At 39.5% G+C, this 17,043-nt stretch overlaps 1 protein-coding gene and 1 long non-coding RNA gene across 6 annotated transcripts in view; one reads left to right on the top strand and one right to left on the bottom strand.

Annotated features, from left to right (window-relative positions):
• Positions 1-2,030: 2,030 nt before the first annotated feature.
• LOC111248223 (uncharacterized) overlaps positions 2,031-17,043 on the bottom strand; it is a 164,477-nt gene continuing 149,464 nt past the window's right edge. For 4 of the 5 annotated variants that reach the window (XM_086982297.1, XM_086982296.1, XM_022800162.2 and 1 more), the window contains 4 exons: positions 16,630-16,813; positions 12,447-12,544; positions 11,375-11,451; positions 2,031-10,097 (listed from right to left, as the gene is read on the bottom strand). In XM_086982297.1, the coding sequence (XP_086838423.1) occupies positions 10,022-10,097; positions 11,375-11,451; positions 12,447-12,544; positions 16,630-16,813 (435 nt within the window). In that variant the 3' untranslated portion in view covers positions 2,031-10,021. Of the gene's footprint in view, positions 10,098-11,374; positions 11,452-12,446; positions 12,545-15,450; positions 16,112-16,629; positions 16,814-17,043 lie in introns of those variants that run through there. The other variant, XM_086982298.1, reaches the window with a different exon arrangement.
• On the top strand, positions 6,458-14,903 carry LOC147756980 (uncharacterized). The gene is made up of 3 exons (XR_015322823.1): positions 6,458-6,573; positions 11,401-11,466; positions 12,990-14,903. It is a non-coding gene; the product is annotated as an uncharacterized LOC147756980 (long non-coding RNA).

The following is a 17,043-nucleotide window of genomic DNA, read 5'->3' as shown; positions in this document are numbered from 1 at the left end:
TGTCCCGCTTTGGAAATAATGTATTGTGAATGACGACGGCAGGGACTATGGAGCAGGACTATTGTGACCTAATGAATAAATAGGGCTACAGCGTGTGTGTAAAAACGCGCGAATCTTGCTTTAATCTTTGCTGTACTTGATCACTGCTCATTTTGACTGAATAAGAGCGACTTAATATAACTGCCGGGTATTTAACGGGGGGGGGGGGGGGGGGTAGCAATAGAAATTAATTATAGAAATAAAATATAACAAGCCGCCATTCCTAACAACATAATAGTAATTAATCCATATATATATATATTTGTATCTATGTTTATGTACCCGTGTGAAGCATACATGTATATTAAAAAAAAAACGATTTCTGGCGATAAAATTAAGTGACAATATTCGTTGGTAGGGATAAATCAGGCATTATATTTTATTGTTATCCAAGCAGGAGAAAATATAGGTGCATACATTTCAATGAGCACGTATATATCTAGTTGGTCCGTCGGTTTCTGCCAGAAAACCACAGCCTTTGGTTGCAGTTGAATAACAAAAAAACAGGTTCCTCCCAGGTCGTGAGACTTCTGCTAGTGGACGGAAGACAAAACACCGGATTGACAACTAGTTGTATAATTGTATCAGCATATGGACAAGTAAAAACACTGCAACCAACCAACTCGCAATTTTTGATTCGAGATAGACCATTTTACTTGATTATAAATTTGCCAGTTGAACAACTGTGCACCCTACCCATACATGTTAATTCGTGCGCTCATCAATATTAGTACTGTTCCATTATAGCAAATGGATTTAGGTCGTCTATTGATACACTGCTGGCAATCAGTTTTCTTTTCCGTATATTTATGTATAGACATACATATATATATATATATATACAGTAGTATTATACAAGCCCGCTCAACTTACCTGTGTAAGTCGATTTCGTAAATAAGTTAGCCATTTTGTTCGTCTGCTTGTTTGTTTGTTAGTAGAACTGTATGGACAGATGAATATTGAATAAATGTATATATGACGAAAAAGGTAATACACACTTGTTATTAATAGTCCCATAAGTAACCGTAAATATAGTAATTACAAAATTACGGTCACATCTATTAGGCGTTTTATCCTGAAATAAAGCCTCTCCTCGATTGGCATTCGTACGCGTATTAATTTGCATGTGCCATTACTTCGAAATGCGTCGTAGGGGCAAAACTGTTTTCTTATTTGTATCTAAATGTATTCTTTAAACAAGCACCTGCCTACAACGCGTTCCAGCGGTATTTTGATACGATTCAAAAGCAATATGAAACAGATCAGGAGCGAAATGCGAAATTGTTTGCAGCTATTTCTTATTCCGCTCATCTTTCGGTGTTCAAGAGGTGCTCAAGCAAGTTTCAAATGGCATTGAGTTCTATTAAGTTAAGCGTCACGTGGACTGTCTTATCAAGTTCTGTCAAAACAACAGTCAAATTTTTCGTTAGCATAATTTCGAATATATTACAGCACGTAAACAAATCGGAAATATTCCTAGGTCCCTACAGCGGTAGCATTTGTGGTTCTTTTTGGTGTCACGATATTGCCCTGAATCATTTTTACGATTCAGGTGGTGCTTCGTTTTCATTGAACTATAGTATAACGTAAAGCTCGTTTCTAAGCGTCGTTTGTTCCTCTAAATATTGCGGCGATTCTCTATATATGTAGAATCAGCACAATGATTACGATTTACCGGCGTCCAATGGGTTTCCCGAATTATTCATGTCAGTCTATGGCCATTGTCCCATGTGTCTCGACCGGGTCTTAACTCTGAACGTTACGTTAGAACCCAGTGCTGTTTACTGCCGGAAATTATACTACGTAGAAATAACTACGCAAAAGCACAACATATCTAGACTCGTACGTACTGTAACGTAACGAAAAGATCCTCTAATGATAGCGTGAGACTTCACGAGCGAAATCAGGCACGGGAGAAATACTCTCGCTTACGCTTCATAGAACAATAACCTCAATATAAAAAAAAACGTCAATGAAAACGTATGATCTCGTAACATGTATAGAATAAAATAGTTTATTGACAGTATACTAATAATTATCATAATAATGATTACGTCATAATAATAGTTCATTTTATTACTATGATCATCATAATCGTAGTGGTATTGGTAATATATGTGTGAGGATTTTGATAAACAACATCAACAATTCGTTGCTTTTCGTCAGCTTCTCATATTTAATTCGTTATGGTTATTTTGGCGTTGGCGTCAAATCGATTTACGTTTCGGACATCTGACAACTGGGCGCCCCGCTCTACGCTTCGACAAGTCTGATTGTAGCTACTGTCAATAAAAAAATGCACCATTTTTGTCATTGTCAGCGCTTTTAACTAATTAGACGACGATATTGCTTGTTTCTGTCCCGGAAATGGTTGGACCCCGTGGCAATTTTCGAGCTCTACCAATTTCAGATGTTGTTTTTTTTTCAAAGACTGACTCTTTTCGTTGGTTGCATAGTGCTTCCGTCTCGTGTAGAGCATGGACCGGCATATTATTCTAGTAGTACTTGTTTTCATAGTGATCCGATTGATGTTATGAGTTTGATCCATTGTGATGCTCTGTAGATATATATGTTCGTGGCCATTGCCGTACGTATAGCACGTTTGGTCTATTAACGATTCAAATTGGCTGAGCGTAGACGGTGTTAAACAACGTTTAATTAACGTGCAGCACGCCGTTCCGTTGACATTTAGAATAGAGCTTTGCCCTAGATTCTAAAATTGCACCAAAACTAGGTACCATGCAGAAAGGCGCATATTTGAACAAGCTTACATTTGGGCTATGGCACGATCAGAGTTTTGCAAATGAGGAAACGCCGCTTAGATGACATTCAGAGAAAAGTTACGATGTTCTCTAACAGTAAAGATCATTAACGATGAAACATCGCTATGAGGGTCGAGCTCATAAAGAAGGTCGCACGTTATATACGTATATACACACAATTAAATCGCACAGTGCTTCGCGTGCTGTGTTCAACATGAACATTTCTATAGGTATGTTATATGCACGTATTGTACGTGATATGTACACACACTATAATGTACATGTGCTACGGGTGAGGTTCCAACAGAGGTGGCAGCTCGATTCTGTTGCAACCCTTCCATTGCCATTTAGATTTGCTATGCACATTAATTAAACACTGGCCTTGAGATTTCCCCAACGAGCCTTGTTCTATATATCATGAACAGTTATAATTATTACTGCTACCGCGTATTACGTTTTAATGTTATTCACGTTCATATCATAGTAGCTCTATTTCAACTGTTATTACTGTTACTAGTATATATTATATTGTAACGATTAAGCTGTTCTTTAATCATACTACCTTACCCCTGCTAAAATTCGACCGCAGACCAAGATCAGACCCCCCTTCTTGTATTTTGCATTGTTCGACGCGAGGCAATGTCTTCACAAACATACTCATCTTGAATCTAGCGTTTACTAATTGGGGTCAGTTAGTGATTAGGGACTTTTTTTTCTCTTGCAATCTGATAACTAGTTTCATTGTGTTCATGATCTAATTCGCGCCCCCGTCTGCGTTCACCACGTGACCCGTATATACGTATGGCTGTTTTCATGCCTGTTTGAAAATGTTGAAGTTAGCAATTTTTCTCAGTTCTCTCAGCCAGCATATGGGGTCCCGTATGCAGAATATCGACTACAAAGTAACCCGTGATTGTATTGTGTTCGCCCCCAGGAGTTTGCTACTATATACACGTGTTACTATACGACTTGGGCCGTGCGTGATCTTACCGCTGTGACGTGTTATCCGATATTGCAATTACGGTGTGCGTCTGTGATTATTCTATATATAGACACATAATAAGTGTGCCTGAAGCGAGAGGCATTTCTGCATAGCTGTGATATCGTGATCGGTATTATCATTCGCTGAGGTGCTGTTTGTCGTTTACCGTATTTCTTGCGGTTATCCAGTCTATTCTACACTTCACCTCGTCTTTCATTGATTGTTTTCACCAACTCGCATTAGATAGCACTTGTCCTGCATCGAGTAATTGTACCATTGTATCGTCAGCCATTGTTGTTTCAGACCCTAAAATTGCTCACCCTAACCAATGTGTGTCACTTTTGATATTGTTACATTATGGGTCTGTTTGATTGCTCGATTGGTACATATACACTTAGTGTAGTGCACGATATACGTAACACCTATCCTATCGCTAAAATCGTACTCTTACTTGACAGATATTTATATCTCAGTAATGGAAATCGTTGATAAGAAAGCTACTTGACGACAGCTCCGGAATATATTTGACTTTCGGTTAGAATAGTACCTATTCTGTGGGCGTCTGTTTCGTTACTCGCTCGAGATAACAGTAGCGAAAAAGCATATTGTGTTTATCTTTGCAAATATAGCATGCAAACGATACCAATCATGCCAACAATCAACTGGACCATGAAGAAACCGTGTTTACGATTTGCTTTACTGCGTGATGCGCACACCTAGAAGCCAACTAAAATCAGGTTGATAATAAAAGGATCAAAAACAGCTTTGAAATTCTTTAAGTAGGTGTGTTTAATTTTGCCACCACCATTTTTGATCTGTTCCAATAATTAACTTAGAGAAGAACCCGTCAACACAATCGGTTCTATCGAAAAATTTATTATGTTCCTTCGTAGGGAATCTATATAGTGATAACAGGAATAGTATACCTTTGGCAATAAAGGAAAATAGAAGACGAACAAAAGTGAGGCGCGCCTTTTGGATCGGCGCTCCTCACCCCGATGTGGGGTGGCGGGGTCGGCGACTCGTTTATCCGTTCGTTGTCCTTCGGTTTTTGGCACAATTTGTGTTAATGGCCGTTCGACAGTGACGGCATGTTTTTCGAAAATCGTGTGTTAAACGACAAAAGGCAAACACCGTCAAAAGATCACTTCTTCCTCTGTTCGACTCCAGCTGCGGTCGTCATTTTGATGGGGGTTGGCAATTAGTCAGGAGAAAAGATGGAGTGTCTTTGAACGGTTATCATCAGGCACCTTCACCGGATGAAATTTGAGCAAAATCTGGGAAAAGTCAAATGCAGATGCTCGATTTGTCCGGAGACCATTTTCGTAAGGTGCCCCTGGGTTAACCGTTGGGAAACGCCGACTGGAACACTGAACCCGCCAACTTCAAGCTTGGAAAATCAATGTTAAGCAACAACCTCTTCAGCTATATGGATCTTGCAATTTAAGGTACTAGTGTCCTAGGTGGGCCTGAATTTTCATCTATTTGACACGTTTGCCTGTGGAACGTGCATTCGACCTAAAATTCCGTCCTTCTCTAGACGCAGTTACCATCGTCGATCTCAGGCCGTAAACAAATGCTTTCGAGTGATGTATGAACCAACAGCAAAGGTCTTTCGAAGAAAAGTAATTGAAAAAACGTTACGAACTTATGCTTCAAGGGTTCGAGTGTATGTAGGTTAAGTGTTAAGTTCGAGTGTAAGATAAAATGGTTTAAAGACTCTTAATTAAAGTACTTTACTAGCTAAAACTATATAGGTGTGGTAAATTTAAAAAAGAATTATCATCACTTACACAAACGGAGATATCAATGTTCGAAATCGAAAGCTGACAATAATAGATTAGTTAACGAAAATAATATTCTTTAGCAAAAATCAAAGCTGACTGTTTCTTGATTGCAATTGTTCTCTATACGTGTATATAGTTTAACTTCATTAGAGAATTAGTTTCCGTCGAACAAATTGACAATTTGTATATTTTTTTTCTATAAAAAATGGCAACAGTAAAAAGTACTAGCAACGAACAAAATTTGTCCTTAAAAAATATGTTAACAAGTTACCCGAAGCTGGCTCTAAGAAAAGGAAAAAATAGCAGACCTTTACGCATTAAATCCTTCTTGACCATCTCTATCATAATGTTTATCATGCGCCAGTCAGCTTAAAGTCTAGAAATTCAAAAAAAAAAAAAGAAAATGTCCGTACGCTACAGTAAATTCGTTATGTCGATTAAAGGTCAACAACCAGGATAAAGCATTTTACCTATAAACATGCACACTGTTATATCACGATGTTGTGTGATGCGTCAGGAGAATCCTGCCGCTCATTCTTGTGCTAACTATACGATCATAGTTGTACTTCTATTACTATTCATATCATTACTAGGGTATTAGAATATTTGATGATAATAAGTAGTATTCAGGCGTGCCACCACCGTGCCGACGGCTCGGTCGTTCAGCCATCGCTCTTTTTGTACAAAGTTCAGGCGTCAATAGTCTCTGTATTCTTCCGGTTTGTGTGTCATTATCTGTCCCTGTGTGTCTGTCTCTGTGTATCTATATAGTCCCGCTTCTTATCGCCGTCAATATCGAGCTCACACTCTTTGTTTACTCTGTAGATGTTTGTGTATCCGTTTCCTTGCTCGTCGTTCCCGTGCCGTCGTGTTGTACGTAGCTGCTATAACCATGCGTCTGCTGATGTGGGTTATCTTATAGATGGTGTAAACACTGAGAGCATCAGACGAGGCCTTCACTGCACGGACCAACTTCACTTATTGTTCACGACAGCATCGAACGGTAGTGAACAGAACATAGTTTTGAATTTTTCAAGGACTAAATGCTTGCCGCACATGATTATTTACAAGAAAAAAAAACATTATGAATAGTCAAAGGCGAAACATTGCTTCGAACCGTGACTATTACCAGCTGGTTAGAATGCACGAGCGACAAGAAACATGCATAATTTGTTTGCACTGTATTTTTTTAAGTTGAGAGGCTATAGAATAATTAAGAAAAATTTAACTTAAGGACCAGCCACTAGCAATTTGCAGTACGGGCTCGAGGACAAATGAGAAACGTTTACTATCATTTTAGATGTTTCATTTTTGAGTGCAGAAATGTGCTGTGGAAATTGGGTACTGTGTGTAGTTAGTGAGAAAGGTGAAGGGATTTACTGATTTAAGCTTCTACAAAGTATATCTGCAAACATAATGATGGTGTGACTGAGTTGGTATCGATTAGTGGTTATTTTCGCGATGAAAACATGCCATAGGGGAATCATTAACATGTTCATAGCGGCCCTTAGCGGCACGATTATGGCCATCATTGTCTGAACATCATACCCTAAGATTCAGCTCATTTTTTTACTTCAAAGCTCAATTTGGTATAGTCATTATTATTAACACCAGCATGTAGCAACGAATTAATCATCAGGTCTTCTATAACATGCACGGAATAGGGGTCCTGCTTTTATGTCTATCTATGTGTGCCAGTCAGAAGCTAGATTCTGTGCCAATCCATAATAGCTGGCCCGCTTCCGTTTATGACCCGTGTTGCACACGAAGTCAGTCGGTATGTATGACTGAACAAATTATTGCGAAGAAGATCCATCATATACATGGACTGTCATCCGTACATAATTTCAACCTGTTCTCCAAGGTGTTTAATACTCCGTAATATTCGTGGTTCATGCGCTCGAGCGTCGGTGACACTTTCGCAAGAACATCAGCTGGTTTCATGAAGTTGATCACGTTCCATATCAGTGTACGTATACTATATTGGGTGTACGTTTCCTCATTCCTTCACTTCCCATGACGACATCCATCTTCTGTCAGATGAAGGATAATTTACGCTGCTGCATTTTCGCGCTTCGTTTGATCATTATCACTGGCCTTATCATATACCTTATTGGCCTGTACATTACCGTATCTATTTCTGTACGAATTCCATGTTATATAACGATACAATCGGCTGTGCACTGTTGACTGTGTTTATATGCGAATGTAAGCACATGTCAGTATAATCAAATATACGTACTCATATATATATATGACACGTCGACACAACAGTTTTGTCCTATATGATATAAAACAATTATTTAAAAAAGCAACACCATACAACAAACACATAGCAACAAGGGACGACCTTGAAGTCCTATTGTGAGCTTACGGATAGCAAAAACGTAGAATAGAGCACAAGATCGAAACTCGTATATGTATGCAGTTGTTACAGGGTGTTGTTTTCAAATAATTGCTTTATATAATACAAGATAGAACTGTATAGTGTCGATTCGTTCCGAATGATGCCTGTGAATAGCTACAAAAACAATACTCACCCTATATATATATATATATATATATATATATATATATATATATATATATATTATGTGTGCTACTCAGTATTGCAGTGATTTATATTAAAAATCAAGTCAAGAGTAATTTCTCTCCTACGAGCGGCCAGCTTTATGACTACTAAATATATCGATGGCCTTCGCAAAATGAACTTTCTGCTGTGTTTCGTTACTCTATGGTTAACGCAATTCCTCCAATATTGCGATTATTTGTCATTCGTCGAGATATGCATTTCAGCATTATGTGTGTGCATGTAAGTATATAAGTTAAGTTATAAGTTACTTATGCGTGTACAACGAAGCATTGTGTTGGCTAAATTTTCGACGTGGACAATTGGCAGCCAGCTGTTGCCTTTGGCTGCGTTGTATGTTTATGAATGGCTATATCGCTTGCTCTCATACACAAAGATAACAGTGACAATACACACTTTCTTCCGGGATTTATTCTCGGTTTGGTAGACACGTGGTGCTGGTTTGATATTACGATATCAAGTGTGACCCGTGGAACGTTTCCGTCCCATCTGCTCTGGATCAGTGAAAACGTCACACGGTACCGTACTACCAATCGTAGCTAGTTCCGAATACAGAATTCATTGTTTCAACGCCACCTGGATCAAGCTCTGTCACCCTCGTTTTTAGATAGGTTTGACTAGATATTCGCCAGACACATTTACTACTGACGTCATGCTATTAATTTCGAAAATTATACTTAATCTACATTGGCAGATTGGCTTTAGTAGCACACAGGTTTTAGCGTATTTCGAAAATTGTATCCGAATTTATCTTCCATAGTATTGCAGTACATGTATGTATATAAGTTACTCTATCTGCCGTATTAGGAGCATACAGGTACATGTACGCTCCTGATACGGCACGAGTAACTTCTATCACGCGATGTGACGAAGATCTGTCCTTGTTCAATTCGAGACTTGAATTTAGCAGTAAACTGTAAGGAGAATTTTTTTATGATAACAACAACAACAACAATTCATACTGCGTAAAAAAGAGGATGCGCATACATATACTTGATTATATTATATTTTTAATTTTTTCAGCAAAATAGTCGCGCGACAGTACGTACATGGCACCGCAATGTATTACCACGGTCATGTTACGCATTGATCAGAACATAATTAGCTTACGACCAAATCTGACAAGTAGACAATTATCAACTATCGTCGTTTACATATATATAGAGACGTGAATATTTTCGCTCTGTACTCCTTGCATTGGCTTTCAGGTGGTCGTATACAGTCCATAGAATTGGCCGACGACATTTTTACCGGTAGCTAGAATTTACGATAAAATTGTATGACATTGAACGGTTACCTGTTGCTTCTAATTCTATTTCGACGTTCTCAATACTTACGAAAGTTCGAATCAATGAATGAGAGTAAAATTCTAGTTTGAGCTCATTTGAGTCAGTAAACGAACCCACAGCCTCTTCACGCTATGCGATGTCCATTAGAGACCCCTAACGACGCAGGGAGCCGATGGCCGATGTAGGTGTTAACACCACAAAAAGAACCACCATACCAACGCAAAGGTATTGCGCTCCGACCGCCGAGGGTCGTTGCGATTGGCTTTCTCCTTCTTTCTGAAACCAAATAATAAATTCTTGCAGGCTTCGTTTATTTGGTGCGTCATATAACTTTCGCTAGGACTGTGAGTTAAATCAAATGCATAAAATTGGCTATGTAGAATAAAAATCCGGATGATTGTGGTCCACAGTGTCTTGTTTCGCGAGCATTTGGACGAAGTCTCAATTTAGCTTCCAGAGTTTTGCCCATCGTTATTGTCCGGATCGTCACTCGGCCACAGAGTTTTGATCAGAGAGAAGCGACGACCTTTGACGATCACGGGTGCGAGTTTTTCGCTCTTCAATTCGCTGATTTAAGTCGACCGCCTCGGGAAGGTAGCTTGACCTCCACCGGAAATCGAAACGCATTCCGACGGGACGGTCGACGGCCTGAAATTAGAACGATACGGAAAACAATGACCCTTTGGAAAAAACAAAGAACGCAACGTCAACGCTAAAAACAGCCGCAGCAGCTAAATCGGCCCCGAGTAAACCTAACTAAACCATATTGACTCGGGCCGTTATGCGTACATACTTACATAAGGCGCGTTGTTTTATTATATTATCTTATAGCACTCTTTCGAATCTAGCTCTCAGGAGCTTGTGACCCATCAACGTGTGGTACGATCTAATCTAAAAGCTGAAAAACACACTTCAAGATCTTACTGTACAACAGAATGGATTACTGACGGCAAAAATAAACGGATCGATAGATAATGCTGATTCTTGCCAAAATGCGATTGTGCTCTCTAAAAAACCACGAAATATTTGATTTCCTACTAAGAACCGCACTGTAGTCTCCAACTACAGATATAGCAGGAAACAATTAAGAAAGGATAATCCTATAATCCTACTGGTCTGCATGCGGAAAAGGTCATAGATCGGTTTTAGCTTAATCAATATAGGACAAAACTACCATCAACGTTAATAATGTCATAAGACTAAAGCCTCGCAAAACGGCCGATCGAAAATTGCGACTCGAAAGGCCGTTGTATAATATGCTTAGTTGGTACGGAAAAATAGATGTCTCGAAAAGGTAAATATGCGGTTTTAGCAGAGCCCTGGACCTGTAGGTTTTGTAAACTAAGCCAAAAAATCAATGAATACGTTTAAATCAGTACGATAGCATTTTACGACCCGTATATATCTCTGTGTGCCGTCGCCGAATGTATCATTCGTCCTTTCGATTCTGAATGAAGTTTGCTTCATATTCCTATCTTTATTACACGACACATCAAGTCTCCTATGCAGAGACGGAGCTCTTCGGGTCGTAGATTTTGATTACTTCGCTCAGTGTGGTCTATAACAAATGGAACATCGGCTTCAGATGTGCTAGCTTGCCATTATTTTTAGGTCGTTGTTGACAGTAAGTGCAAGGAAAATATCAAGGGGCATAATTAAAGAGTTTTTTTTTAAGAATGACATAAATAAGAATATTACACATGCTCTGTCACTATTCTAATGTCAAGTAAATAATTTCACATTATATACCTTCATTTACGAATCATTTTAACTACTGCAGATGTATATACTATTGATCCATGCGTACCCTCGAATATTTATAGCCCTTGTTTACTTACAGTTTTGGCAGCATGGGAACGCCATTTCTGTTTAAATATTGTATAGAAAGAGTTCGATCAGTTCACTTCCTACCTGTCTTCAATTACCTGTGTTTAAACACTGTGCTTTGTAGGGTACGCTTCCAGTGATCAACCGTATCCTGAAGGCGGCCCAACCACAGCAACTAATGAAAAAGAAGGTAAATACATACACGATAAACGCTGAAAGGGTAGATGGTGAATGCTGTAAACAACAATTGTATGAAGCGATCAGAAGACCCTAGAAAATCGCAATGGTACCTTTTCACTTCTCCGGCGTTCTGACATTATAGACAAACAAAAACAACTTACGAAATAAGATAAGAGTAATATTCGTTTCAGCTAAAGTTCGAGAGAAAAAAAAAACTGGATAAAAATCTCGGGTGTACTAGCTTGTTGGAATGGCACGGAATGCTCGGCTCGTGATCCAGTCATTTGGATGAAAGCAAATGGCGAGCTTTGGGCCGAAATTGAAAGGATTCATGTTTTTTTCCTTGTCGCAAAGAGTAAGGGAGACTCACTTGCGCCATAAATCAGACTTAACGCATAGCTAGCCGGTAAGGGGACTTCTTAGAAGACGTAAAGAGAAGGGTCGTGAAAATGGTTTGCGTTTTCCGTATCTCTGAAACCTGAATAGGCAGCTTGTGGTAGGCAGTCAAAGTATTAGGTGAGTAAATTGAAAATGCTTAGAATATTCTCTACCAAAAAGTTACTAAAAAAACGTTTCGAGTCGAACTGAAGACAGATGGTTATGGCGCGGTCCGTGTAGAAGGCAAGCATTACTAACACCAGTCACCACGCTGCGCGTCATAAAGAATCCTGTCAATGTAGCCACAAACAAGGGCAATATCACCCGGGGTCAAAAAACTTAGCTGAATTGCTATTTAGTTTATATAAAGAGGAGAAAATTTTAGGGTGCACAGGCGCTTTAAGTACCTCCGTGCTAGAATTAACGTAGTATCCGGATGGAGGAGCGATCTTGCGTTTGCAAACATTAATCAAGTATCAAACCAATGAGAAGATTATATATATTAACATACTGCAGATAATAGCAACCTACTACGTAAAGGTTAGTATTATAAAAACATTAAGTTGTTAGGTGCTGCAAAAAAGGCTGGCCTTAACGCGACGTTTTGCAAACCTTAGAGGTCTCGTTCTGTGCCTGGAAGGTGTGCACGTTGACAACTTGCTGGAAACGGTTGAGACAGACAAACACGAACGCGTTGCGTAGATTGTTGGCTGAAATACCGCATAGAGCAAATAGAGATTATGCCGTTTTTCTTTTACTTGTGTACGATGCGCTTTATTTGTAAATAACTTAATTCAGTAAATCAATAATAAATTATTGATTTACAGCTAAACAGGCGCGAGAGGCTATAAATTTTCTTCGAATTCAATTATCAGTGCGGCCATATTATTACCTGAAGTGACATGTGTTATTAACTGTTTAGAGCTACTGTGCTGCCTCTTTCTGCACCTTAATGGCTGTATTGTATCTAAGATTTTGCATACACCTACACATTTCACTATAAAGTCCAAAAAAATTCTATTTTATATTTCGTTGTTATTGCCATATTAGCCAATTCGAGGGAATGCGCACGTTCCCTCTGCGTCCGCAGCCGAAATATGCTCGCTAACGCCTTTAAAGAATGGGTCGGTAAGTAAACGCGAAACTGTGTATAAGGATATGGGAGCATTTCAGAAGCAGCTGTATTCCCGGCCCACCGCTCCTGTTCAACTATAGTGACGGAGGCAGCCACAATCAAACGAAAACGTTGAGGACAAGGAGGACGAAACGTGGAAACGATACCGTTGACGATGGGAGGCGAATGAGCAAGTTATTGCCCTTTGCACGTGAGCTGTTCTTAGCTGGATCACCTCGACGGGTCGAATTTGATGAGCGAGGAATTCCGATAAGTTCAAGCGCCATAGTGCTAGAGGCCACTTAGGTCAGGTTTAAAACCACCGGTTGGACGGTCTAGCGGGCCACTGTCTGACAAATGACTTAACTACGGGCGAATAGTGGGAAAGAAGGCGGTTAGGCCGGTCTAGTGACGAGGTTGGAAGAGACAGTATTAACATACATTACTGAAAAAAAAAAAAAAAAGGTTTCGGAAAGAGCTTCCCACCACAGGCAATAAAATTGTGCCTGATGACGATTCATTAGGTAGGGCAGAGAAAGAACCGATCGAGCTAATTTTTCTCAAAGCACGAATATATGCTAGAATCGTGCGCCCACTAAGATATATATTGCAATACTACGTTCTTGTTTATGGGCTGTTTGTCTACTGTGGCAAATGCATTTTCGTGCAAGCGCATTCGCAAAAATTTTATCATCTGCCACAAAAGCAAGGGATAGCCCTAGGGGGTACCTATAACAGCAGTATCTTACTCTAGTTAGTTATCTTTATCTCTTAAAGTATGTGGAAAGTAATAAAACTGTTACTTTTCGCTTCGCTCCCTTTTTCTAATTTTGTCATTTTCACATCAAAAATACTATGTTTGAACATTTTAAGCCACTTTTAACTGGTGGTCTTAACCAAGGAGTCCTCGTCGTGTCGTCCGAGCTCAAAAGAAAATCTGTAAGCTGAATGAACCAAAAATAGAGCGGACGGACAAAAAAGCAGTTATCCAACCAAGTGCAATACTTCAACTAAAATCAAAGGTGTCATTACTTGTCGAACAAGTTTGTAATAGACGTATGACCTGCATGAATGAGATGCAATTTCTATGTGTGTTACAATAAATTATGCAGTAATTTTCCAGGTACTTCATTTATCCACTCGCGTTCGTAGAGAATAAAAATACCATTACTGTGATATGTATAGTCAAGAGGAATGATGATGTGAGACTTAATGCAGGTGCTACAAAAGACCGCGCATTGAATTGAATTTTACATTTTTTTCTATTTACAAAAAGTAGGTCTCTGACTTTAAGTGACATTAAGTGAAATTATAATAATATTTAATCCACGGCTGCGCATCCTAACCCCTTGAATAATTAACAATAATTATACAGAAGTTAGAATCTAAGTTCTCATTCTAATTTACCAATGTAAAAGACAAGAATGGGTCAATCGCGCCTCAAATTGACTCGAGCTGACAATGACAACCAATTAAGGCAATGTGGGAGCTATATGGCATGTCCACGTTTTTATTTATTACATACATTCTATTGCAACGAGCGGCATAAGGCGACTGGCGGTTGTTGTTCTTTACTGGGTAAGTGGCAAAGGCCGCGAAAATTCTAGGCTGCAGCTGCTGCTTCTGTCATATTGATGAAGAACTGCCTGACCGGTGGAGCTGTTATTTATGGTTTTTGTTTTTAAATAGGAGGGGATCATGATGGGACTTCATGACACATCTCGACGAGAGACAGCAGGGCCGTTGAACGCTGCGAATGCCACTATCAAATGCCCCCTGGTCCCCTCCTTTTTGTTCCCATCGTACTCTCTTCATTCGCCACTGCCTTTATTAGTATTGTTTTAAGTGATATTCCCGGCAGATTTGCTACGCTCTCATGTTTCTAACAGAGGTCCGGCAACCTTCCATGCCATCCTAAGGGCGCTTCACCGTGTCATTTTCGTGTGCAATAGCAGCAGCAGCAGAGATACGAGATGTCACGTCCAAGTCTCTGTTATTACCGGAGTGCTATTCGTCTTCTGCAACACCCGGGCTGATTTGGATGAACCCAAGTATAGCACTGACGGGGAAAGCGAAGAGTGTTTGGCCGAAGGAAAACGTCTGGACCAGAAACGGTGTGTGTTTGTGTTTATGTTATAACTATTGCAAAACAGATAAAAAGCACGGAAATGGAGTAACTGTCAGTACTGCGTACCAAGGCCAACAAATTACAGCATGTTGGATAGTTACTTGCGAGACTGAGTAATTCAATGAACTAGATCGATGGCATACTTCCTTATTTTATACCTTTGTGCCCTTTACAGACAGACACACACATCTATCTATATATATGTGTGTGTATAAAAGGAATCGACGATTTTCTAGTTACATGGCCTTAAAGTTATATATCTCAAGTAGAATGCATCGCGTCAAATCGGCGTTACTGTCAGTGAAGAGTTGAGGCCTAGTAACAACAACCTGGAATGCCTTTATTCAGACTCAGAGAAAACAGAGCGCTTTAAATGTGAGTGAAATTTCTGCAAAAGTTCACTAGGTTTTACAGTTTTATTATAGTTAAGGCACAATAGGTGCAGTAACAAATAAAAAAAAATTGGCTATTTATGGTCAAGACGCGTTCTCAGAACAAACGCTTCTGTTGCTTCTTGTAATAGTGGAAAGATAAAAAATTTGATAAAATTATTATGGCCAAGAAGCTAGATATGGTGACAAGAAAGCAAATGAAATTCAGTCGTACATTCATTTGCAAAACTCAATGGAAACATTTTTTGAGCGGTTGGTCAACGGTAATGAAGGGTACGTATAGTACATACATATACATACAGAGTAATCTGCAGTAAAACGTTACAACGCAAATCGATACCAAGCAAGGTTAGGCTTGCTGAGATCGGGCAAGAAAGAATCGAACAGCAACGACTGATTCAGACCTCTTCTGTCAGCAACTGGCAGGGATGGAACGAGCCATGAAGAAAAGCTGCTCGAGCTATGAACAGAAAGCTCGTCGTTTACCATCACGATAATCTCAGAACACGCATACGCTGAATAGCCCGGGTTCTGCACCACTAGATTATGAACTATTTCAATGTCTGCCGAATGCCCTCATCGAGTTTTAATAAAGGAGTGCAAAGATCATTTATCGCAATTTTTCTCCCGGAAATCAGAAATTCTGAAAAAATCACAGAGAGTTATCGATTAAAACGTATTACTTTGCAATTTCGTTAAATTACATGTTAAGTATGTTTACTAAACATTAAACACCCGCATACGTAAGGATAGATTTTACTGGTGGCACATCGGAAAGCGATCTGCTGTCCGTGTGTTATGTGGTCTTTATGGTTGTTACGTGGTCTCTTTTCCAAAACATTACTTCTTTTACTATATTTTTGTTGAACGACTTGATAGATCTCGTCCCGTCTTAGTTCGTACTTTGGCGTAGAATATTAGAAGCTTTTACCTGAACTGAAGGTTCCTTTTTCCTTATTCAGGTTCGTTCGGGTCAAATTGACCCTTTGCTTGCCCAGAAACCTTTTCGATAGGCCGAAGTTCGGCTATACAACACTACGGCCAATTAACGACTTTAGGTAATACTTGAATAAAAAATATATACGAGTATCCATCCTGTTCAAGATCCAACACATGATATTAAACATAGAATATAACGAACAATAATTTTGGATGCCTTACCGGTGGCGTCTTGTGGCAAAACATCGTGTATGCAGACTCGGTCTAATGAGAGGGGCTGTTTATAAACGACATATTTGCCACCTGAGACATTCCCGGATGTTTCGTCGACGTCCACGGTCCCACTGCCGCCGCCAGCTGCCGCCGCGGAAGCACAGTTCACCCAGTTGTCCGTTATTGTTGACTTCTGCTTGTCGACATAATTTAATAACAAGAAAAAAGATTTCGCCCATTTCATGTCACAGATTGAGTATGGTTCAGATGCTAACTATCTATGCCTATCTTAGGTCTAATAACGAAATATGTGTTGATCAAGACTCTATGCTAATCAGAGATGTGGGCTGCTATACCGATCGATATTGATTCTTCCTCTCTCAGAAATCAATAGTTCAGAGTATTGGCAATAACTTTTGCAGA

Source organism: Varroa destructor, unplaced genomic scaffold (genome assembly GCF_002443255.2).
Source record: "Varroa destructor unplaced genomic scaffold, Vdes_3.0 BEIS01000003.1, whole genome shotgun sequence".
Taxonomy (NCBI): Eukaryota; Metazoa; Arthropoda; class Arachnida; order Mesostigmata; family Varroidae; genus Varroa; species Varroa destructor.
Note: the sequence above shows the minus strand (reverse complement) of the source record. Positions and strands in the feature narration are given on the sequence as shown.